Here is a 22,547-nt window from a genome sequence, read left to right on the forward strand (position 1 = left end):
TCTTTATTTCTTAAGAGATGGGGATCTCATTCTGTCACCCAGGCTGAAGTTCAGTGGCATGATCACAGTTCACTGAAACCTTTGACTCCTGGGCTCAAGTGATCCTCCTACCTCAGCCTCCCAAGTAGCTGAGTCTAAAGGTGTGCACCACCATGCCTGGCTAATTTAAAAATTTTTTATTTTTTATTATTTTATATATTTTTTTTTATTTTTTAAACATACTTAAGTAGGTCCGCTCCTCTCGAATTTAGTAGGTTTACTTTTCTTCACTGTAGACATACACTTATGACTCTGACAAGAAAGGATAAGGTAGACACCATTAAGAAGAATTGCATGCTCAGCATAAAGAGAAGGAAATAATAAGAAACTGAAGTTTAGATCATGCTATTATGTAGAAACTGGCCAATGTGCTTGACATTGGACAAGGATAAAAATTACTTAACAGCAGTAATTGTGGTGATAAAACAGGAGAAAGCTGGCTGGCAACCAGAAGTATGTAGTAGATTGCAGATTTACAATAAAAAATAGTGAACACATTTTACTTTGTAGAGACAAAAGCTTCATATCCCAATCAACATTTGAGTACAGTATAATTGCAGGTAGTTAAAAAAATGAGAAGTAGACTGCAAACTAGTGCAACCCCTGTGGAAAGCATTATGGAGGTATCTTAAACAGATTCAAGTAGACCTGCCATTTGACCCAGCAATCCCATTACTGGGCATATACCCAAAGGAAAAAAGGTCATTCTGTAACAAAGACACATGTACCCAAATGTTTATAGCAGCACAATTCACAATCGCAGAGATGTGGAAACAACCCAAATGCCCATCAATACATGATTGGATTAGTAAGCTGTGGTATATGTATACCATGGAATATTACTCAGCCAAAAGGAATAATGAAGATACGACATCTCTATGGTTCTCCTGGAGAGAGTTGGAACCCATTATATTAAGTGAAGTATCCCAAGAATGGAAAAACAAGCATCACATGTACTCACCAGAAAATTGGTTTCCCTGAGCATCACCTAAATACACATCTGGGAACGACACCAATCGGATATCATACTGAGGTGGGGGTGGGGGAAGGGATGGGGGTATGCCTACACAATGAGTGCATTGTGCACCGTTTGGGAAATGGTAACGCTTGAAGGTGCTGACTCGGGAAGGGGGGGTGGGGAAGGGAGGGATATATACCTACATGATGGGTGCAATGCGCACTACCTGGGGAATGGACACGCCTGGAGCTCTGACTTGGGGGGAGAGGCGGTACATGGGCAACGTATGTAACTTGCAATTCTGTATCCCCCATAACAATAAGATGATATAAAATAAAAAAAAAAGATACATACACACAAAAAAAAATGAGAAGTAAAAAATTCCTCAAATTGGGGTTAGAAGAAGGGCTGGCATAGCAGAGGTGGGGGTGTCCTGCCCACATCCTCTTGGCCTTATCATTTTAGTTCAACCAAGTAGAATTCCAACTGCCAGCAGCCCATCTTTTTTTTTTTTTTTATCTATAATGATAGATGACAAGAGCAGATATAAAAATACTCTAGTTCCCTAATTTCTTGAGTAGATAACTCTAAGTCACATGTTCTACACTGACTTCCAGAATTCTCAGCCCATCATAGCAAATGGCTTGATAGCACACCCTTTACTGGCTGCCCTCTTTTCCTTGTCTCACTTGCCCTCTCCCCTAGCAGTGTTTTTTTAGGATCAACTCCCACTTAAACGATGTGCACTGGAATCCTTGTCTCAGGGTCAGTTTCTGGAGGAACCCAAGCTAGTACAGTTGCTAGGTGTGTGGTGTTTCTTCAGAATCCCACATGCCCTTTGGTCTTTAATGCTGTCCTCTTTCAGGGATCTCCTGAAACTTCTCCTTTTATTTGACCCAGGACCCATTACTCAGTTGCCAGGTCACTGCAGCCAGAGAATACCTTCACAGCACAGAGGAAATTAGTTAAATTTGGTGTTAACTCTTTCAGGTGTGTTTACATTCTAAAGAGGATTATTGTGGAAAGGACTCAAAGGAGTGAATGTCTACTTGTGAAATCTCAGGCTCTGTGTCACCTGAATGGAGGAGATTATTTTGAGCAGGCCTTCTCACATCAGTTGCTTCTGACTCTGTTCCTCCTTAGAACATTTGGAAGAAAAAGAGCAAATGAATGACAAGTTACTCTTTAATGACAAGTCAAATTCAGAAATTAGATGGAGCAGTAGTAGAAAGGGAATCTGAAGTAAAACCAAGAAATTTAGCATAAAGTAGCAAAAAAGAATGAAAAAGCATATCATTCATTCTAAGACACCTTTTCCCCACACTTAAACATCTCTGAAATCAGAATGCATCTTACAATCGATAACACCTTTTAATTGCTGATGCCATGTGGCAATCACAGCATTGTTGTCATTGCTTATGATGTGAAACTGGGTCATAGCTATTCATGTTGTTGTCACTTCAGTTGAATTACATGCACTGTTGATACAACACATGTTGAGCTTAATTGCTGTTTAGACTGTCATCAAAATATAGCACTCTGATTTAGGATTGAAACAAATATTTGCCATGTATGCTGAGTGGGATGGGAACAAATTAGCAGGGTACAAATTTTATATTTGTTAAGCCAATATTTGTCCCTGGATGGATTATCCTAAATTTCAAATTTTCTTGGAAAGCAACAATAAAGTGCTTTACCAAATGTAAGAAAGGAAGACACTCACAAGTAGATGAAGTTGTATTATATTTTATTACTGAAATGCATGCAAAGTTGATTGTCTATCATACACAAAGCAACAGTGGCAAGAAAAATTGCCAGATCCCTCATAATATATTAAAGAAATCTCAGCACAGTAAGAGCCTGGAGTAAACGAATCGTGCATTGCATAGTATTGTCATTAAGATGTACAACATCAGTTTTTCAGAAACATCCTGCTGACTGAACAGAAAACACTTCCAGCATGTCATCAAGGAAAAATGAAAACATTAATATGTGTTTAATCAAAGAAGTAATGCTAGAGGGTGGGGAACTGGTTTTCTTTGGCAAGGCTTAAAATTACACTGTCAATGCAAAGGGATCTTTAAGGAGATCAGGATTATGAATTCGGGTTATAAAAAGCAGCGTATCACTGTGATCTTATGTCTAGCTGCTGATTGCTGAAGTTGCCACCATATTTAATTTTAAACTGTAAAACAGTATCTCAGAATAAGAATTTCTTCAAAGGTACTATTGGGAGTGACCCAGAGGAGTAGACGGATGGTGGCTGAGCTGAGGAAAAACTGATTAGAAGTCTTCTGGAATAGACATCTGGGGAATCTACCATATACTCTCATTCTGGAAGATTTCATGGACATCTATCTGAAGAGTTAAATAATAATCTCACCTATAAGTGTAGTGATGTGGTTGTTAATCATGACAGTATAACCGGACCATTACAATCTCTTAATGTTTCAGTCAACAAACCATTTAATGACCATTTGCAGAAGGAGTGTGAGTTCTGGTTCTTGCATCAAAACCATGTACTGAGAAATTCTGGTGAGATCAGGAAAGTGACAGCATCAAAACTTACAGAATGAAGATAATAGTTGTGCACACTGTAAAGAAATGAGGGACCGCTGACATTCTTGATGTCCCAAAGGAAATTATTTTATGGAAAAATATGTATGCCAATGAATTTGAGTTTAAAAGAGATTCAGAAAAATTTAATTCAAATAAGTACAGAATTTTAGGAAGACATTAGCCAATTTATTTCATGTACATTTTCCCTTTTATATATGCACAATACTGATAAATGATTAAATATATTTATGTTGAAATAAATCAAGAGTTCTTTCAATAAGAATCTAAGTGATGAAAAGAACTATAGTATAGTTATATTTTTATTTAAAGGCAAAAAGCATTACCAGAGATAAAGGTCAGGTTGTAGTAATGAAAGATTTTACTCACCAGTAAATATAACAAGTCTAGATGTGTATGGCAAACCCACAAGGAGAAAAATTCACAAAGTAGATTTTAACATACCTCTTTTGATAACTGATAACATGGGTCAGGCAAAAAAATCAGCAAAGATACAGAAATTTGAATAAAACAATTAACAACCTCGGTATAATGAACCTGTATAAAACATTTGCAGCCAACAACTGCAGAATATACATTCTTTACAAGCTCACATGAAACATTTACAAAATATTCATATGCTAGACACAGAATAAGTCTAAACAAATTTAAAGTGATCACTAAATTATCCTAGAAATCAGTAAAAATAAATAAAAGATAAATAGAAAATTCCTATAGTTGAGAATTAACCAATACATTTCTAAATGGCTAAGGTCTTAGGACAAAGGTAAAATCCTGATGGAAATTAGATAACTGAAAAGGAGAAAAATTCTATTAGTATTTGCACAAGATGTGATTTGTGTGTGCACAAAATCCAAATGAATCTACAGATAAAATTTTGGAATTGATAAGAGATATTACAGATACACTATTAGGATCAATAAGGTTTAACAAGGTTGCTGGATTCAAAATCAAAATACAAAAATCAATTATATTTCTATATACTAGCAAAAAACAATTAGGAAAGAAAGACATTTGTTCTAGTATTAAAAAATACAAACTGCATAGAAATAAGCCTAACAAGAGATATATAAGATCCCTATATGGAATATTATAATTTAAATAGACATTAAAGAAGACCTAAATAAATGGATTAGAACACAATTATAAAGATGGAAAATTTCCGTATATTTATCTAAAAGATTTAGTGCCATTCAAATTCTCAACCAGAATGTGTGTGTGTGTGTGTGTGTGTGTGTGTGTGAGACTTGACAAGCTGATTCTAAAATTTATAGGGAAATGCAAAGGAAACCTATTCTACTTGACTTCAAGACTTATTACAAAGCTCTAGTAATAAAGATAATCTGTTGATAAAGCAGAGATAGACCCATAAAATGGAATGAAATCTAGAAACAAGACCACCCACATATGGACACTTGATTTATGACACATTGGCCCAGCAGAGTGGTGGTGAAAGAACGGAATGTTCGGTAACTGCTGTTGGAACTGGGTATCCATATGGAAAAAAGTGAAAGGAATCTCCTATTAGTAACAAGCTCCAAGTAAATTACAATTAATGGCAAAATCACAAAGACTAAAAAGATAATATAGGAAAAAAATCTCTATGACTGCAGCTTAGGGAAAGATTTCTTGGTCAAGTCATAAAAAGAATAACTATAAAGGAAAAAACTAATAAATCACTTTATTAAAATTAATAACTTCTGCTTATTGACACTAGAAGACAGAGGAAAAGAACAAGCCAGAGGGAAAAAGTATTTGCAATACATATGCATGAGAGAGACTGATACACAATAGAAAATGGGCAGTTTCTCTTTCTCTGGCACTGTCTTCTTTCCTACCTTCCACCAACACACACTTAGGAGTTTGTTTTGTTGCTGTTGTTTTGAGGTTCATATACTTGGAAACTACTGTGAGGTGAACATGAGTACATCTTTGATACTTAGAAAAATGAAAGTACTCATTGGGTATTGCATCGATAGTGATAAATTTTCCGTAATATGTTTTTGTCTCATCTGTTTAAGTGAGCAATTAAGTTAGGAAAAATGCAAAAGCAAAGTGAAAAGATATCCTAGGTGAAAACAGTGGTGATTCCTGGCTCTTAAGAAAGGAGAAAAAATGAGTAATTTAAACTTACAAGATATGGGGGAAACTGAATCTGAAAAGGAAGGTAAAAGAAAGTTCAGGCAAAAAAGGAAAATGAAAAAGTATACAACGGAACTGAGAAATGTTGCAAGGTAGTATCTGAATGATCAGCATGCAAATACTCCAGTAACAGTGAGAAAAACAAAGAAAATAATGATAATTCTTGGGTTCTTAGAGGAACTCTTGATCTTGGATGGGAAAAGTTTTCAAGTTTACATTAATAACAGAGCTTCCAAATTATCCATAGAAGGAGCCCTTTATTTTTAACAATGGAACAATTTTTAAATAAATTGAATGCAAAATGAGGAAATAAAACTTTTCCTTGGGAGTGAAATGCAAGTTTTAAAAAAATCAATAGATGGGAAAATTAACAGTAGGAGAAAGTTCTAACTTGATAGACTCTGAGATTGTCCACATGCAGAAATCAGAAATTTGATATCCCTGCTTAGTAATAGGATAATTTTCATCTTTTTTTTACCTTTTAAGTTTCAGTTAATTCATTTTTGTTTTTTCTTTTGGAAATTTCTGATTTAAAGGGGGAGAAAGTTTTGAAGACTGTAGAATATGTAAGAGCAGGAATCCAGATAGTTGGTGTTCACCCTGGTTTTACAAATAGCAGTGTTAATTAAGGTGCATCAGCTGATAAAATTGGGGCAGCAGCCAAAGCCATAAAAATGTTTACAACCCATAACCTCGTTTTTTCCCTAGAAAGACCGTTTGGCTTACCATTCATTTCTACTTTTGATTAGTAGTTAATTTTTCATTTTGAGGATTATTTATTTTTTCTGCTCTTGACCTTTTGTCCATTTCATGGATATTAGGACCACCTTGAAAGAGGAGGGCAGAAGGAAACTGAATAAGTGCATTTGTCTACTGTGCTTCCTATTAATCCTGCCTTGGGAAAAAAATCCAGTAACAAAGAAATTTACCGCTATTAAACTAAAATGATGGTAGTATTCAAATTAGTCCTCTAATCAAGGTTAGAAAACTCAGACACCCACAGAGGCCTTGCAGGTAAGGTAAATGGGTGCTTGGGGCACTCACTGGTGTGCACGATGGCAACCCTGGGGAGTCACATTCCACTCTCGGGATTCCAGGATTTTAATATACACAGCATGCCTGGTGGCTGAATTAGGCCCACAGGCTGCCAGTGTACAGTATCTGCACCATTCACCTTGGTTAAAAAAAGATGTTTATGCTTAGATGTCATAAAAATATTATTGGTGAAATGTGTGGTGTAGTTGCACTCCAGTATACTAATACAGTTATGAGCTAGTTGACAAGAACAGCACCAAATAGAGACCAAGACAAAGCATACCATGATGCACAGAGTTAACAAATGAACAGCTGGGACCACCTGCTTCCAGATAACTTACAGGGAAGTAACTCTTATATTTAATACCTGCCCTAAGCCTAAACCAAACTGAGCCTCCCGAGTATGTGTTCAGGGTCTTTCCTAAAGAGGTGTCAAGAACCATTTTTAATTGTTAAAGTGATTTTTGAGGACAAAAAGAGAAATATGCTCTCTTTAGGCATCTATGTTCACAGTCAGAGTTTCTACAGCTTTATAATAGAACAGATTGTTGGGACAAATCCCAAATAATTTCACATATTTATTGGGAGATAATTATTGATTTTCAAGCAGTGATTTTTTTCTTATGATATATGTATTGAAGTGTTTATGTTAATTATTTTTGCTCACTTTTTTCAGGGAAAATTTCATGGAAATCCAATGCATGTAGCTGTGGTTATTTCAAATTGTTTAAGGGAGGAGAGGAGAATACTGGCTGCAGCCAACATGCCTGTCCAGGTAATATTTTCTGAACTTGTGATCTTGTTATTACCTTGAACTCAATTTTTCTGAAACAGAAATTTTTATCTTTTTCCAGCTTCTTCTACCTGTTAGTAGTGCCACCATCCTTCCAGGCACTGGCAATCAAGGTCCTGGGATTATCTCCACAATCAGAAAACTAGCAGTCTGTTTCTCTCACAGACTGAGCTTGTTCTAAATCTTTCCATAGCTTCCTTCCTACCTCTCAAGTCTAAACCAGTCCACAAGCAGGAATTTTGTCTTACAGAAGCTCCGCAAATACTTGCTTGTTGATTGTTTAAATGTACTTTGCCCTGACATGTTTTAGGTTATATTTGTATCCCACGGTGCTGAGTGAATTCAGAGTCCCCATAAGGACAACTAGAGGAATAATCAACAAAATCCTTAAGGAATACTTTTTCAGTTAATCCTTACAAAAAGGAAAGAGTGTGTAAATAATCAACTTTCCAAATGACGTCCTCCATAGTTTAGTAAATCATACCATGATATTTATTTTTGAAGGTCTAACAAAAGTATCTTCTTTCAACTATTAAAAATTCTCAGGTTTAGTTATTGTCAGGTTTTGAAGTTTTATTTTTTTGATAAAGAAGGATGGTATTTTTGTTTCGTTTAAAAAATATGGTAAGTTCCTTAAGTACATATAGTTTGATTCAGTGCCTTTGGGGTAAAACGTAAGGTACTATTACAAATATATGAGATTCTCACATATATTCTTAGTTGTCCTTTTTTATACCCCTCTTATCTCTAGTCATTTATGTGTGTATTGTTCCCTTCAAATGTCAGCTATCAGTCAAATTGAAACATTTGTTTGAGTGTGCTCATCAAAGTCACTCTGAAGATAATTTGTGAGCACCATATACTACCACAGAGGAAGCACTGGTTTTTTAAACTTTCAGGTAGATAGACAAATAATGAAGGCAGAAATGAGAGAGAGAGGATTTTCTAAAGGCTTTACCAATTTAAAGAACATGGTGTAGGTGAAGAACACCTGATCAAGAGTCGAGGACATGTGTTTCACTTGAGGCTCCCCCACTGATTTGCGGTGGATTTTAGTCAAGTTATCAACTTTTCCAACCATAGCTCTCTGCCCAACTTAAGGTGAAGGGTTACTTACATTTTTAACTCTCATCTCTAGATATTTATAGAACTTTATATCTAAGGAACACACTTGGGGTCAGATTATTAGAGTGACCAAGAAATATGCTTGGAGAAGCTACGTTTCTGCTTAACTAGGCTAACACTTTTACATTTTCTTTAGTAAACACCTTTGTTCTAAGAGTAAAAATAAATCTCATCCCAGCAGATTCAACATCCCCAATTCAAAATTTAGGCTTAATGTATTTTCAATATACCAATTTTTAAATTACATGTATTGTTTTGTAGAATATCAAAAGTAATATAGATCTGTCACAGAAAATTAGGAACAAAATTTTTAAATCATAAAATTAGCTGTAATTTCACTATTCAGAGATAAAACACTGATGATATTTTGGTGTGTGTGTTCTTCCAATCAGATGTATTTGAACTTACATATCCATACATATATTCATATATTTGCAAATATATACACACACTATATATATATATATGTACAAGCAATAGAAATCATGTATATATTATATATGGTGTTTTTATAATCTGTTCTATTCCTTAAAATTTAATACTATTTATATTATGTCATTAAATATTTTTTCTACAGCATGATTTTTAATAGCTATGGAGTATTCTATATCACATTGATCCAAACCTCAGTTCAAATTATATACAATATATATTACATTCATCATGAACCTGTTTTTTCAACACCAGTGAAATTTCATGACATTCTTTTTCCAGGGACCTCTGGAGAAATCCTTACAAAGTTCTTCAGTTTCAGAGAGACAGAGGAATGTAGAGCACAAAGTGGCTGCCATTAAGAACAGCGTGCAGGTGAGTGATCACATGTAGATACCTAGAAAGGGGAGCCACTGTCCCCACACATCTGGCTATGCACCACTTTCCTGTGGGCCCACAGTTAGTGGGTGCAGAAATCATAGGAAAGTTTGTTCATAAGATAAATCTCTCACACACTCTGTTTACATAAGAGAATATTTCTTTGTGGGATGCTTTTTAACTCCAATTTAAACTTTTTTGATACAGGACTATTCAGTTTATCTCTTTCTTCTTGAATGAGCTTTAGTAATTTGTGTTTTTCAAGAAATGTGTTCATTTCATCTAAGTTGTCTTTATTTAGCATAAGCTTGTTCATAATATGCCATTATTATCCTTTGAATATCTATAGAACCTGTAGTGATATCACATCTCTTATTTAATATTAGTAAATTTTGTTTTTTTCTTTTTTCCCTAATCAGTCTGGCTAGAGATTGATCAATTTTATTGATCTAGAGAAGATGTCTTAAGTAATACTAACTTTCCACCGTGTCAGTATATAAAACAGAATGTTAATTTCCTTTCCAAAACTTACATAGCATTCATTTCCTTGTTCTTTACAAAAATAATAATTCCATAAAATTAAATAAACTGTAGATATTTAAAAGTAAACTTCCCCATGGATTGTCTGAATAACAGAGTTTAAATAACAATATTTCTGAGCATTTATTTTCAGACTTCTGATTTCGTGATCCTCCATAACAAGTAAAACGTGCATACAAAAGCCTCTGCTTACACTGTTGCAAGAAAGAATAGGTTCTCAGACGGACCAGAGACAAAATGCCGTGGCACATTATGATGTTAAAACCAAGGGCTCTACTAACTCTACAAATGTGTAAAGCAGGAGATGGTTATTTTATTATAATAAAAATACTAAGCACATTAACCAAGTACACAGGTGGGTTTTACATCCAGCACAAATTCCCTTTAAACTCCTGCGAAGTATGATGGGCAGAGGCCCACCTTCTGGAGCCGGGAGCAGATCTTCACCACGCCTGCACACTGATCCCCAGCAGCTGTGAGTGTTGGCTGCTAATGTCTTCTCCAGAGAACTGTGTCTACAGGGACCCCTCAGCTGCCTTCAGACAATCACCGAGTGACACAGTGACACAGAAGGGCTGGGGAAGAAAAGGCCAGACCCCTTGCCTCACATTGGGTTAACTCTATGGTGCAGGTCATGTTCCTGGGTTCCATATGGGATCAAACTGAAGTTAGACCCCAGCAAAAACCACATGCTTGCTTAGCTCTGTCCCCTTCTCTATCCCTCTCTTGTATGTCCTTTCTCCTGAGAATATTCCTGCAATAAATCCCATGGGCCTGATTCCTATCTCAGGCTCCAATCCCAGGAGGCCTGGCCTGACTTTCAGACAAAGCAGTGCTTTTCAACCAATGCACTTCCCCTACTTATGCCATAGCCTCAGTTTCTCTGTGGAATGTTTTGGAATGTGCCATGCCTGTAAAGATCCTCAGACCATCGAGAGAGCTTTTGAAGGTTAATGCTGGGTGTTTTCACATTTTACAATTACTGACAGTCCGAAAGCCTCTTAATTACCCTAGCATTGACTTTTTAGAGTTATGACATTGGTTTAATATCCTTTTCATTAGAAGGAATCTGTAAGATATTGCCTTCTTTTAGCTTTTAATTAATTTTGAGATCAAAAGATGGAACCCCAGTATATCTCTGCTTTAAAACTATCTTATTTTGTTACATTTTCGCATGCATGTGGGTTCCCTGACTTTTAATTAATAGCCCATAGCCTTCCACAAGTCTTTGTTCTGCAGAAGTTTAACATAAAAGTGAAATGCTACAAGGGGTATTGGGGTGTAGTGAACAGAAAGAGTAAAGACTTTGAAGCTAGAGTAGACTGAACTTGAATTCTAGCTTAAGTATTTATTACTGTATGACTTTGAGCTTCAGTTTCTTCACATGAAAAATGAAAATAATTTACTTTGCAGGTTGCTGAAAAGATAATGTGTGTAAGGTTTAGGCACAGCACAGGTTGCTAAAAAATTGGTAGCTGCTATTACTATGGTGGGGATTATATATGTTTCTTTCCTGAGGTTTACAGATACAGAGAAGTCATTTTAGACAGCAAGATAACAAACTAGGATGAGAAGAGTGATCATAGCTAATGCTTAGGAAGTATGTATTTGGTACCAGGCACTGTTTTAAGCAGTTTTTCTCATGTGACCCTTATAACAACTCCATGAGGTAGATACTGTCATCCTCTTTCCCCACCTCACCTCATTTTAAGAAGAAGCTGAAACGCTAAGACATTTGCCCAAGATCATACAGCTAATAAGCCACAGAGTTGAGAGACAATTTCAGACTCTCATACTCCAAATTGGATACTTTTCTTAGTATAAATTAGCTGATTAAAATTTAGAATTTCTGGAGGACAATTTGTCAGGGAAAGATGTATATTTTGTTAGGGAAGACTTCTTGGTATAAGTAGGTAGAACGTTAAACTTTCTAAGAAGAAAGGGAAGTGCAGTATCTGAAATCTAGGAAGCAGTGGGTTTGACTAGGGTAGGGGTCAGGGTCAGACTGCCAGACTTCCCACCAGACTCCCTGCTAAGCAGTTGTGTGAACTTGGACAAGTAAATTGCTTCACATCTGTAAGCCTCTGCTTCGTCCTCTGCAAAGGTGAGGATAACCCACTTCATGATTGTTGTGAGGACTAAATGAGATAATATATAAAAAGCCTTTGGCCCAGATCTTGACATTTAACAGCTGTTATGTCTGAGCAGTAAAACATCACCAGGTTTGGAGAAAAGTAAAGTAAAAATCTCAAAGATAGAAACAAATAAGAGATGCAAATAAAACATAGATCTATTTTAAGTAGTAGAAAGGAAAGAATATTTAACCTGAATTGTCATAAACTATAGCATATTTGAATGGAGATTTAAGCAAAAAGTGATCATTGATATATTAATACAGAGTTATGCAAAACTACTCAATAATTATAAAAGGACAAAACTATCCATATTCTCCAATAAAAAAAAAAGATTATGTGAAAAGCATCATTTGGAACTAATTGAGAAATAAGAGATAAGATGCTGAAAGATTTCCAAACAAGCAGAAAGAGAGAATAGTTGGAAGAGTAAGTGCAACCTGGTTCTTCCAGCACTGTTCAACTTTCACGTGCATTAGCCCTTCGGATGTGTAGGCTCATTATAGTCTTCGGATGCTGGATGCTATTCAAGACTGGAAGCACCAACCAGTGTATTTGAAAATACTTATAATGTTGTTTCATTGACGTACTTAATTGTGACAGCAGAGTAAGTATGTTTTCTTTTGTGAAAAGATGACAGAACAAGACACCAAATACTTAGAAGACCTGCAAGATGAATTTGACTACAGGTATAAAACTATTCAGACAATGGGTAAGTTTTTGTTTTATACATAATTCTACCTAGGGACATAAAGACAGCATGACTAGGGTTTCTTCTTTACTGACAGAGTTGAAAAATAAATTTGGTTTACATTCCTAGGTAAGCCTAGGGAAATATAACGAATATTTCTTTATTTTGCTTCTTTGTTTCCTCTCCATATAAATATATGTGTTTTTTACCAACCAAGTCAAAGTAAATTACAAACTGCATGAGAAATCACTATTTAAGCGTGCATCTCCAAAAAAAAAAACCAAACCAAAAGAAACGTACAGAATCAAAATACCATTATCACAAAAACAAAAGTAATAATAATTGCCTAACATCATCAGAGAATTACTAATATTATCCCTAGGTAGTTTTTTAAAAATATAATTTTCTAAAATTATAAAGTAGAAATGTGCTTCATAGAGGAAAATTTGGAAAATAGGCAAAAGCATTGAAAAAATTAAAATCACATGAAATATATCTATAGATAAACATTGTCAAAATGTATTTCCTTCCAGCCTTTTCTTTGTATGTTTGCATAATTTATCTATTTACTTATTTTCAAAAAATGAGATCTTTTGTATATAGTGTTGTACCCTGCATTTTAAATTTTTAAGTATTTCCTCAGATCAAAAAATCTCCAATGGGGGAGAGTTTTTAAAAATAAGTCTCCAAAAACACAACTCAATAATCGTATAAATGTCAAAATGTAAGGACATTACAACTTATTTGACTATTTTCTGTGGTTAAATGTTGATATTGTTTACAACTATTTTTTAAGAAATGCAAGGAAAGAATGAAAATATCTACGAGGCTTTAGTTTACAAGTAAAAACGGATTGATAGTTTAAACTGTGTTGCTATTAATGGAACAACTGGTAAATTCTAATTAGGTCTAGATTAGTTGATAGGATTGTGCTGATACTAGTATACTGGTTTTGATCATTGGACTATGCTTATGTAAAAGAATAGAGGAAGCTGGAGGAAGGATATATGGGAACTCTGCACTAACTTTCCGACATTTTTGTAATTCTAAATCTATTTCAAATAATTTAAAAAATAAATTAGAAATAAACCTTTCATTTACACAATCATCTTTATTATTACACAATGTTAGTATCAAATATATCTTGAAGGAAATATGAATGATTGTGATCACATGTTTAATAAGTGAAAAGCGAGGTGTTTCATGTTCTTCTGTCATTATTAGGATATCTTGACTTCCAGGAAACATTATTATTCAAAATGTTCACAACTATGTGTATGTACAATTTTTGCCTTTGGAAGAAATGGCATAAATATTGTTTCATCAGATTCTCAAAGGAGTCCATGATCCTAATTTAGGGTGGGGAATCTGTGGCCTTTGGGCAACATGTGGCCTTCTGGATCCTTGAGTGTGGCCTTTGGACTGACTGAATCCAAACTTCACAGCGAAAGGATTCAGTCGAGGGGCCATACTTTGGGATCTGGAGGGCCACATGTGTGGTTTTGAGGCTGCAGGTTCCCCACCCCTGCTGGCCTCATCGTAAGTTGCATATGTGAACTACCAATTTGAAGAATTAGAAAACAACAAAATACACTAACAATAAAATTATTTTGAACTTAATATATTATGATTTGAGTCACTTTAATATTAATATTTTTCACTTTATGCTCATTATGAAGAATAAAAAGGATCATTTTTATCACTTAAATCAACAAATATTTATTTTGTTTGTCCCACCCTGTTATAAGTGAAATGAAAGATATGAGGGAAACAAGTTACAATATCCTTGCTGGTGAAGACCAGAAAGTATTAGCTAAGTAAGTTTTCAGTTGATAAAATGCTACATAAGCAATATTTTGCTATGTATGGGATCTAGGAGGTAGTGAGTAATTACCACCAGGAATGAGTTCCTGGAGATTAGCATTATTTTGTAGGGAAATTTGCCACAGTGTTATTCTTGACTCTCTTTTTCACAGTTACACAAGTCAGATCACCATTCCCAGCCCTCATTTTTTAATGGACATGAATGGTTAATATAAACAGTCACTTGCTATTAGAGGGGCAAAGAGGGAAAGCTTCCCCCCACCTTGCCAATGTTCCTTGCAAATGAACTGACAAAAGGCAGATCCATAGGAGAAAAAGGCATAGCAGGCAGGAAAATGATTACCCAGTAACCCAATGGGCTGCCTATGCTTATTTGCCCTTCTGCATAAGGGAAAGGGAGATGGAAGGTGTAAGAGTAAACAATTTTTAAGGGTAAAGAATGGACCCAATGCTCAGACTGTGTTAAGTAAATTCTCTTTGGGAACTGAATGCGACCAGAGAACAAACAATGGCTTGGGACAAAGTTTGTCTGGGCTCTAGGTGTGGTGTTTACTTTTCAGTCCCTTCCTCTGTGATATGAGTTTTAATCTTCTCTGGTTAATGAACTTTTAGGAAAGGGGTTGAAAGCAGTTCTGTTCCTCTTTGGGGGTCCTGTTTCTAGGTAGATGAGGGAACGTCAGAGAACAGCTTCATCCTGTCCTTTGGCGTGACAGAGGATTGAGAGGGGAGACCTTGAGGATGCTTCATTATTTCCATTATTTCAGGGTATCATTTTCTAAACCCCAACACTATGTATATCGATAAAGTTTAATGTTCAAATTAATATAATGGCTGTTTATGGCATGTTTTCCCATTTAAGAGGATAAATCTTTTTGTTGTTGTTTCAGTCAGATGTTTTTCTTAATTTGCAACTCCTTCCCACTTCCAGCCCATTTTGAGGCTAGCCCATTTTGCAAAGAAAAGGGGAAAGCATTTAGTCTTTACTAGTTCATGAGACCAAGCAGATAAAACTATAACTCTACCAGGAAGCTTCTTCTAACTCCTGAGTATAAAGTAGAGCAGGGAGGGGTGAGTAAAGGCAACAGGAAGAGTCAAATATGACTTAATCATGGGCACAAAGGGAGGCCCCCTCCCTTTCTTACTTATGCCAAACAACCAGGCTCATCATTTATGTAGAGCTATCCAGTAAGGAATCCATTACAATAACTCTGTTTCCTCCCTCCACCACCAATAAAAGAACACTGAGCAAAGAATTGTCTTCCCTGAAGGTCTGTAAGATAAAGAGGTCCTTTTGGGCATGTTTGGACGTAATTCTTCCCGGCAAAATGAGCAGGCAGGGACTTAACTTCCAAGCTCAACTCCAATGGCCCCGTTCAGTCTCCTGCCACACAAGCCCCTCCTTCTGGCCAGGGCAGGTTTAGGATGGCAGATTGAGGCCGATTTGACTTTCAAGACTAGACAGGTTTAACTTGGAAAGGACTGTAAATCTGATTCCTTGTCCTTTGCAGATCAGAGTGACAAGAATAGTGTAATGATGAATCAGGAAGTTTTGACGCTGCAAGAAATGCTTAATAGCCTCGACTTCAAGAGAAAGGTTTGTGAAGAATTTTCATTTGGACTTTTGCTCATTTTTCTCCCTTTCCTAAACCCAGCGCTACTGAAAGGTATCAAGCTCTTAGATTTTATCAGTTCCATTTACACTGAGTGAATAAACGGCCATGTTTCTAGGAACAGTCCCACACTTTTTGGCATGCTTCCCTTCATGAGTTTACAGCGCTGGACCCCTCTAAAACCTATTTATCTTGCTTATGTGATACATTTGCTGTAGGTAATATTAATTTCACGATGGACATTTTACCCAATTTTTGTTTGTCACTATTTTAGACATGGCTGTTTTAGTTGCTGTACTTAATACGCTGAGACAGGTGCCACTGCATGTATATAACTAAAGTATTACTTGATGACTACTAAAATTTTATTGGAAAAACAAGTTTTTCAAATAAGTTTCTACCTTGAGAAATGACATTATGTTAAGCAATTTCCTAGATTTCAGAATAGTTCATTGGCAATTGAACATACTCAATCTAATCTCCCAAGGAGAAGAATGTTTTTCTGGCTCAGTGAAATATTTTTAAAGAGGGAAACATCTCTAATTCAATTCTCTACCTCTCCTTGAAAATAAATGCAACTGAAATTTAACCAGTCACTGATAAATCAATAGTTCATTTTTAAAAGTGTAGCTCTATTTTGTGTGCAGGAATTGGTGTGAGCACAAACAAATATAAAATTTATTTTCACCCTAAATTAATTACTAACTTAGTTATATAACAGATTTTAAGCATGCAAGTAATTTAATCCAATATAAAACAATGTTTTATGCACCATAAATCTATGCTACACATTTTATGCATGGCATCTTATTCTACTTTAGAAATAAAATTATAAGGAAAGAAGGAACTTTGAAAATAATTCAGTCTATTTATCTGATTGTATAGATGAGAAGACTAAGTTTCAGCAAGACTAAATGCTTTGTCCAAATTCATATGACTTGTAACAAAGCGAGGACAGAAATTCTTATCTTCTAACCCCTAGGCCATCGAACGTTATACTTTTCCACTATGCCTCCCAGAGCCCAGATAAAGTCCTAATAAAAATTAACACACAAAGGCTCAAATTTTAGTCAGTTCATTTTCAAATAAATGTTTAACCATATTTATTTTTAAAAATTAAATTTATAAACATCCTTCTAAAAAGCAAATATACAGTTTTATGACTATAAGATTCAATATTGTTGCCACAGGAGTTACAAATTCAACATTTTTATCCTGAAACACATGTATGACAATGCTAAACTGTGGTCATTCTTTATATTTGGTCAAAATTTTAACCAAGCCTTTATCTCCAGGTCAAATTGTTTTATAAGTTGAAATCTGAGTGATTCTGGTTGTTTCTTATGAAAACCTCTTCAGTAGTCACCTTTGTTTTTAGGAAGCGCTCAGTAAGATGACACAAATAGTTAATGAGACGGACCTGTTAATGAACAGCATGCTCATAGAAGAGCTGCAAGACTGGAAGCGGAGGCAGCAAATCGCCTGCATCGGAGGTCCACTCCACAACGGGCTCGACCAACTTCAAAACTGGTAAAATGAATTCACTTCCGTTTCTGGTGAAAACCACAGGAAGTACAAACCTTCAGTGTCACTCAGTCAGAGAATGCAGGTTTAGACCAGAACGTCGTTTCATTCAGCCTAATGATGGCTTATTAGCAGCTGAGGACTCTGCAGTTGAAAACTATGGATGAAACAGTATAAGTGTTCTTAATTTTCATTCCTTTGTGTGGGGGGGAATACAAGGAAGCTTCTGTCGAATGCATAAGAATTGCTTAATTTTCACATACAAGATATCAGTCCTAAAAGATGCAAATAAATTTTTGAAACTAGCAATACACTCTCTTTAAGGACATAATAAGGAAGCACTAGCTTCAAAATCATGAAAATATTGACTTTTCAAATGTGTATCTTAGGACACATTTGAAGTTAAACATTAATTTTGTACTTTCAGCTTAGTGATTTATTGTGTTAAGTACGTTGATAAAGGATACAAAATTTCAGTCAGGAGCAATAAGTTTAAGAGATCTATTGTACGTCATGGTGATTATGGTTAACAACACATAGTATACTTGAAAATTACTAAGAAAGTAGATTTTAAGTGTTCTTACCGCAAAAAAGTATTTGAGGTAATAATACATATTATTTAGCTTGATTTAACCATTCTACCAGGTATACATATATTAAAACATCCTGTCATGTACCATAAATATATCATGTCTATGTATGCACATATGCAATTAAATATAAATACTATCCTTTATGGACTGAAAGATAAAAATGTTGGCAGGGTTTTCTACCTCATTAATGCAAAATATAATAAAACTATCTGATTGAAAGAACAATTGGAAAAATATAATGAAAAAGAAGGAAAATGTTCAGTTAAAATCTAAAATTGCTTTCTGATCTGGTACAGTGGCTCATGCCTATAATCCCAGCACTTTCAGAGGCCGAGGCAGGAGGATTGCTTGAGGCCAGGAGTTCGAGACCAACTTGGGCAACATAGAGAGACTCTGTCTCTACAAAATATATATTTAAAAAAAAAAATTAGCTGGGTGTGGTGGCTCACACCTGGAGTCCTAGCTACTTAGGATACTGAGCAGGAGGATTGCTTGAGCCTGGGAGTTGGAAGTTGCAGTGACCTATGATTGCATCACTGTATTCCAGCCTAGGCAACAGAGCCAGACCCTGTCTCCAAAAAATAAATAAAATAAAATAGCCTTCTAAGAGTACAATTCAATACAGTGGAAATATATAATAATGGGGGACCCTCTCATGAAAAGCTCTATCCTACCAGGCTTACTTCCCAAGAAAAGTTAAGGAGTTGGGCTCATTTTAAAACATTGCTTTTCCATGGGGACATACTTCAACTATCTAACCTTACTGTACTCTGTTGTTGTGAAAACAAGACAAACAATAAAAGGGGCAATAAAGAATTTAACAGGTAATGGTGTTCAGACCAAAAATCAACAGAGATTCAACAACTCTTCCCACAGTCTCATATGCAGAGTACTTTAAACAGAAAGAGTTGCTATAGGGCCAGATGGACTTCCCAAGTATGATGAGACATTTTGCCTTCTCTGTGGTGTCCACTTCAATCTTACTCTTCTTTAGACTTCTGGCCCAAGCTCCCACCTCCATTTCTGAGATAAGATCACCACACAGTGAGTAAAACTCCAAGCAGATATCAAGGGCATGCATTTCCAAATACATTTTTTTTCAGAGAGAGTCATTGATCATTTTAGGAATATTTAAGACTTATAAAAATATATATTAGAGGAGAAGGTCAGTTTCACATTTTTTCCTTCAATATTTTTACACATAACATCCTTCGTATCATGTATTTTATAGTTTTAAATTTGTTTTTTCATTGCCCTTTAGTGAGTGTCATATTCTTAACATATATATGCTTAACAGGCTTAAAAATTATAATTAAGGCTGGGCGTAGTGGCTCACACCTGTAATCCTAGCACTCTGGGAGGCCAGGACGGGAGGATTGCTTGAGTTCAGGAGTTAGAGACCAGCCTGAGCAAGAGTGAGACCCCATCTCTATTATAAATAGAAAGAAATTAGCCAAACAACTAAAAATAGGAAAAATTAGCAGAGCACAGTGGCGCGTGCTTATAGTCTCAGCTACCCAGGAGGCTGAGGCAGGAGGATCGCTTGAGCGCAGGAGTTTGAGGTTGCTGTGAGCTAGGCTGATGCCACTGCACTCTAGCCCAGGCAAGACAGTGAGATTCTGTCTCAAAAAAAAAAAAAAGAAAAAGAAAAGAAAAGAAAAAGAAAAAGATAATTAAAAGGGATTTGGTTCCAGATGTTGACAAAATTTCATAAATGACGTCTTATCTATAATTGAAGGCATAAATTAGAAAATATTGAAAACATTTAACATGTATGATGCATATGAAAAAAATGGAAAATGCAAATAAAGAACTGTCACTAACTTTAAGTAAAATTAAGTGAGTCACTTAAATTAATGATTACTTAATAATTTAATATTTGTTAAATATGATCAACTGTTAAAATGCTCAATTGTTAAGTGGAAAAACTATCTCTGATTTTCATTTGCTGTTCAATAGCTTTACACTATTGGCAGAAAGTCTTTTCCAACTCAGAAGGCAATTGGAGAAATTAGAGGAGCAATCTACCAAAATGACATATGAAGGTGATCCCATTCCAATCCAAAGAACTCACCTGCTAGAAAGAGTCACCTTCTTGATCTACAATCTTTTCAAGAAGTAAGTGAAGTATTATTAACTAAATGCTTCATGGCATCCGCAGTTCTGTGAAGTTGTAAGAACACTCTGCCTGGGGTTTTGGTGTTTAGGTTAAAGAGTGGCAGGGAAGTATTAATCCATGAGCCTCAGGGACCCCAGAAAGTTTCAGAAACCACATTTCTACACTTCACTATGTACTCATCAATACATCTCCCACTAACTGACTCAGTTTTCCACAAACTAAACCACATCACCCACCTACAGGTCAGTGTTCACATTTTAGAAAAGATTTTTTTCAAAGGTTTCTTCCTAAGTGCATATCCAAGAAATGAAGGATGGAGAACATTTTTGTGTTTATAAGCTAGTCTAAAGAAAAAACTACTAATATGTACCAGAAATCCTAATATTTAGTCAAAAAAATGGCATAAAATTTACTCTGTATATAATATGATAAAAATGGACTGGGGCTTTTATTTATGACTCAATTATAACAATTAAGAATTATTTACTATTGTTACCTGGGGACAGTCTTTAGGCAATCTTTTCCTACCTCTTGGTAATTATTTATGAAAAGTCATTGAAAAGATCTGAGTTTAATGGGGGTCTGAATGTCTTCTATGTGTAGAAAATTTGGACCTTTTGAGAGGATAGCATCCTGTTCCTCTGTGGTTTTCAGCCTGTCAGTATTTTCAGTGTTTTCAAATGACACGCTTTATTTCCTTTTCATCTAGCTCTTTTGTGGTTGAGCGACAGCCCTGCATGCCAACCCACCCCCAGAGGCCGTTGGTACTTAAAACCCTCATTCAGTTCACTGTGAGACTAAGGTAGGCAGACGCTTTCTCTGGTTTCATGTGTTTATGGAGCCCCTGGGTCATCAAGGTTAGTTTCTCCCATTGCGCCTTACATCCAGTTATTCTTTATTAAGCACCTGCTGTGTGCCCAGCCCTAAGCTTTGGTAAAATGTTAAGATGAGAGCCCTACTTGTCAGGAGTGTGACAATGCAAATGAGGACATGCGGGATATTAGCGTCAAAGTATGGAATCATAACATCAGGCACCATGGAATTAATTGCTAACACAAGGTTGACTTGAGAAGAAGACTGGAGAAATTGGCAGAAGGGAGGATTGTAGGAGTGAGACTACAGAAATCATGGTTTCCTAGGCCTGTTTTGTGATAGTGTGGAGGAGGAAGAGATAGAACTGAAAAGATAGATTGGGGACAGATTATGGAAATGTGATTACCCAGTAACTGGTTTAATGGATTTTGCACAAAAACACTCAACGCCACAATTTTCAGTATGTCCTTACTATGTACCTGATTTAAAGACACATGGCTTTTGTGTTATTATTGCTCTGTTTTATCTCTGTGTTTGATCCTTTTCATTAGCCTGAGAAATCAAAACTTATAGTTTCCTCTAATGATGCTTGAAACAATGATTTTTAGTTCTTACTTTCAACGATTTTCATCATGCCTCAAACTCCAAAGCCTGAAGTTTTAGATTCCTATTTACTAGGTCACCTCTGGAAAGCTGAAACCACAGATTAATGCATCAAGGGGTAGTGATGCCATGGTAGAGAGCATTTTAGGGTCCTATGATAGGGTCCCTGATCACATATCACTACTGGAACTCCATTTTTAAAGGGAAGGCATTTGTCTTCAGTTTGCATTTCAACAGCTCTTACTAAAATTCTTAGTTTCTTTGTGTGAATTTTGCACCAAGATTTAAGAACTAAAAACAAAAAACAGAGGCCAGGTTCTTTTTTGACATTTTATTCTTCTCAAAAATTGCTCATTCCTTATTCCCACATCTCCATGCAACTCAGAGGACAGCAGCAATAAAGGGAAATAGGCTGGAAATGGGGTGGACATTCTGCATCTCCTTGAGACATGCCTAATGATGACAAAACAGGTCTAAGATGCTCTCTGGGACAAAAGGGGAAATGAGTAGGGGTTGCTCAGCAAAACATTCTGAGTGGAAGAGGTCCCTGAATCGGCACCACCTTGCATGTCGTTTGAACTAATTGGCAGGGACATAGACCATTAGTCCCTGGTTGGCA

General features: G+C 35.8%; 1 protein-coding gene across 1 annotated transcript in view; it reads left to right on the forward strand.

Annotated features, from left to right (window-relative positions):
* The window catches only part of STAT4 (signal transducer and activator of transcription 4), a 93,487-nt gene that overhangs the window by 46,506 nt on the left and 24,434 nt on the right, over nt 1-22,547 (forward strand). Inside the window, exons 4-10 of the mRNA XM_069469227.1 lie at nt 7,428-7,526; nt 9,384-9,476; nt 12,785-12,863; nt 16,175-16,260; nt 17,655-17,806; nt 20,353-20,511; nt 21,222-21,314. Of these exons, the coding sequence (XP_069325328.1) occupies nt 7,428-7,526; nt 9,384-9,476; nt 12,785-12,863; nt 16,175-16,260; nt 17,655-17,806; nt 20,353-20,511; nt 21,222-21,314 (761 nt within the window). The remainder of the gene's footprint in view (nt 1-7,427; nt 7,527-9,383; nt 9,477-12,784; nt 12,864-16,174; nt 16,261-17,654; nt 17,807-20,352; nt 20,512-21,221; nt 21,315-22,547) is intronic.

The sequence above is a fragment of the Eulemur rufifrons genome, chromosome 1 (genome assembly GCF_041146395.1).
Source record: "Eulemur rufifrons isolate Redbay chromosome 1, OSU_ERuf_1, whole genome shotgun sequence".
In the NCBI taxonomy this organism is placed as follows: Eukaryota; Metazoa; Chordata; class Mammalia; order Primates; family Lemuridae; genus Eulemur; species Eulemur rufifrons.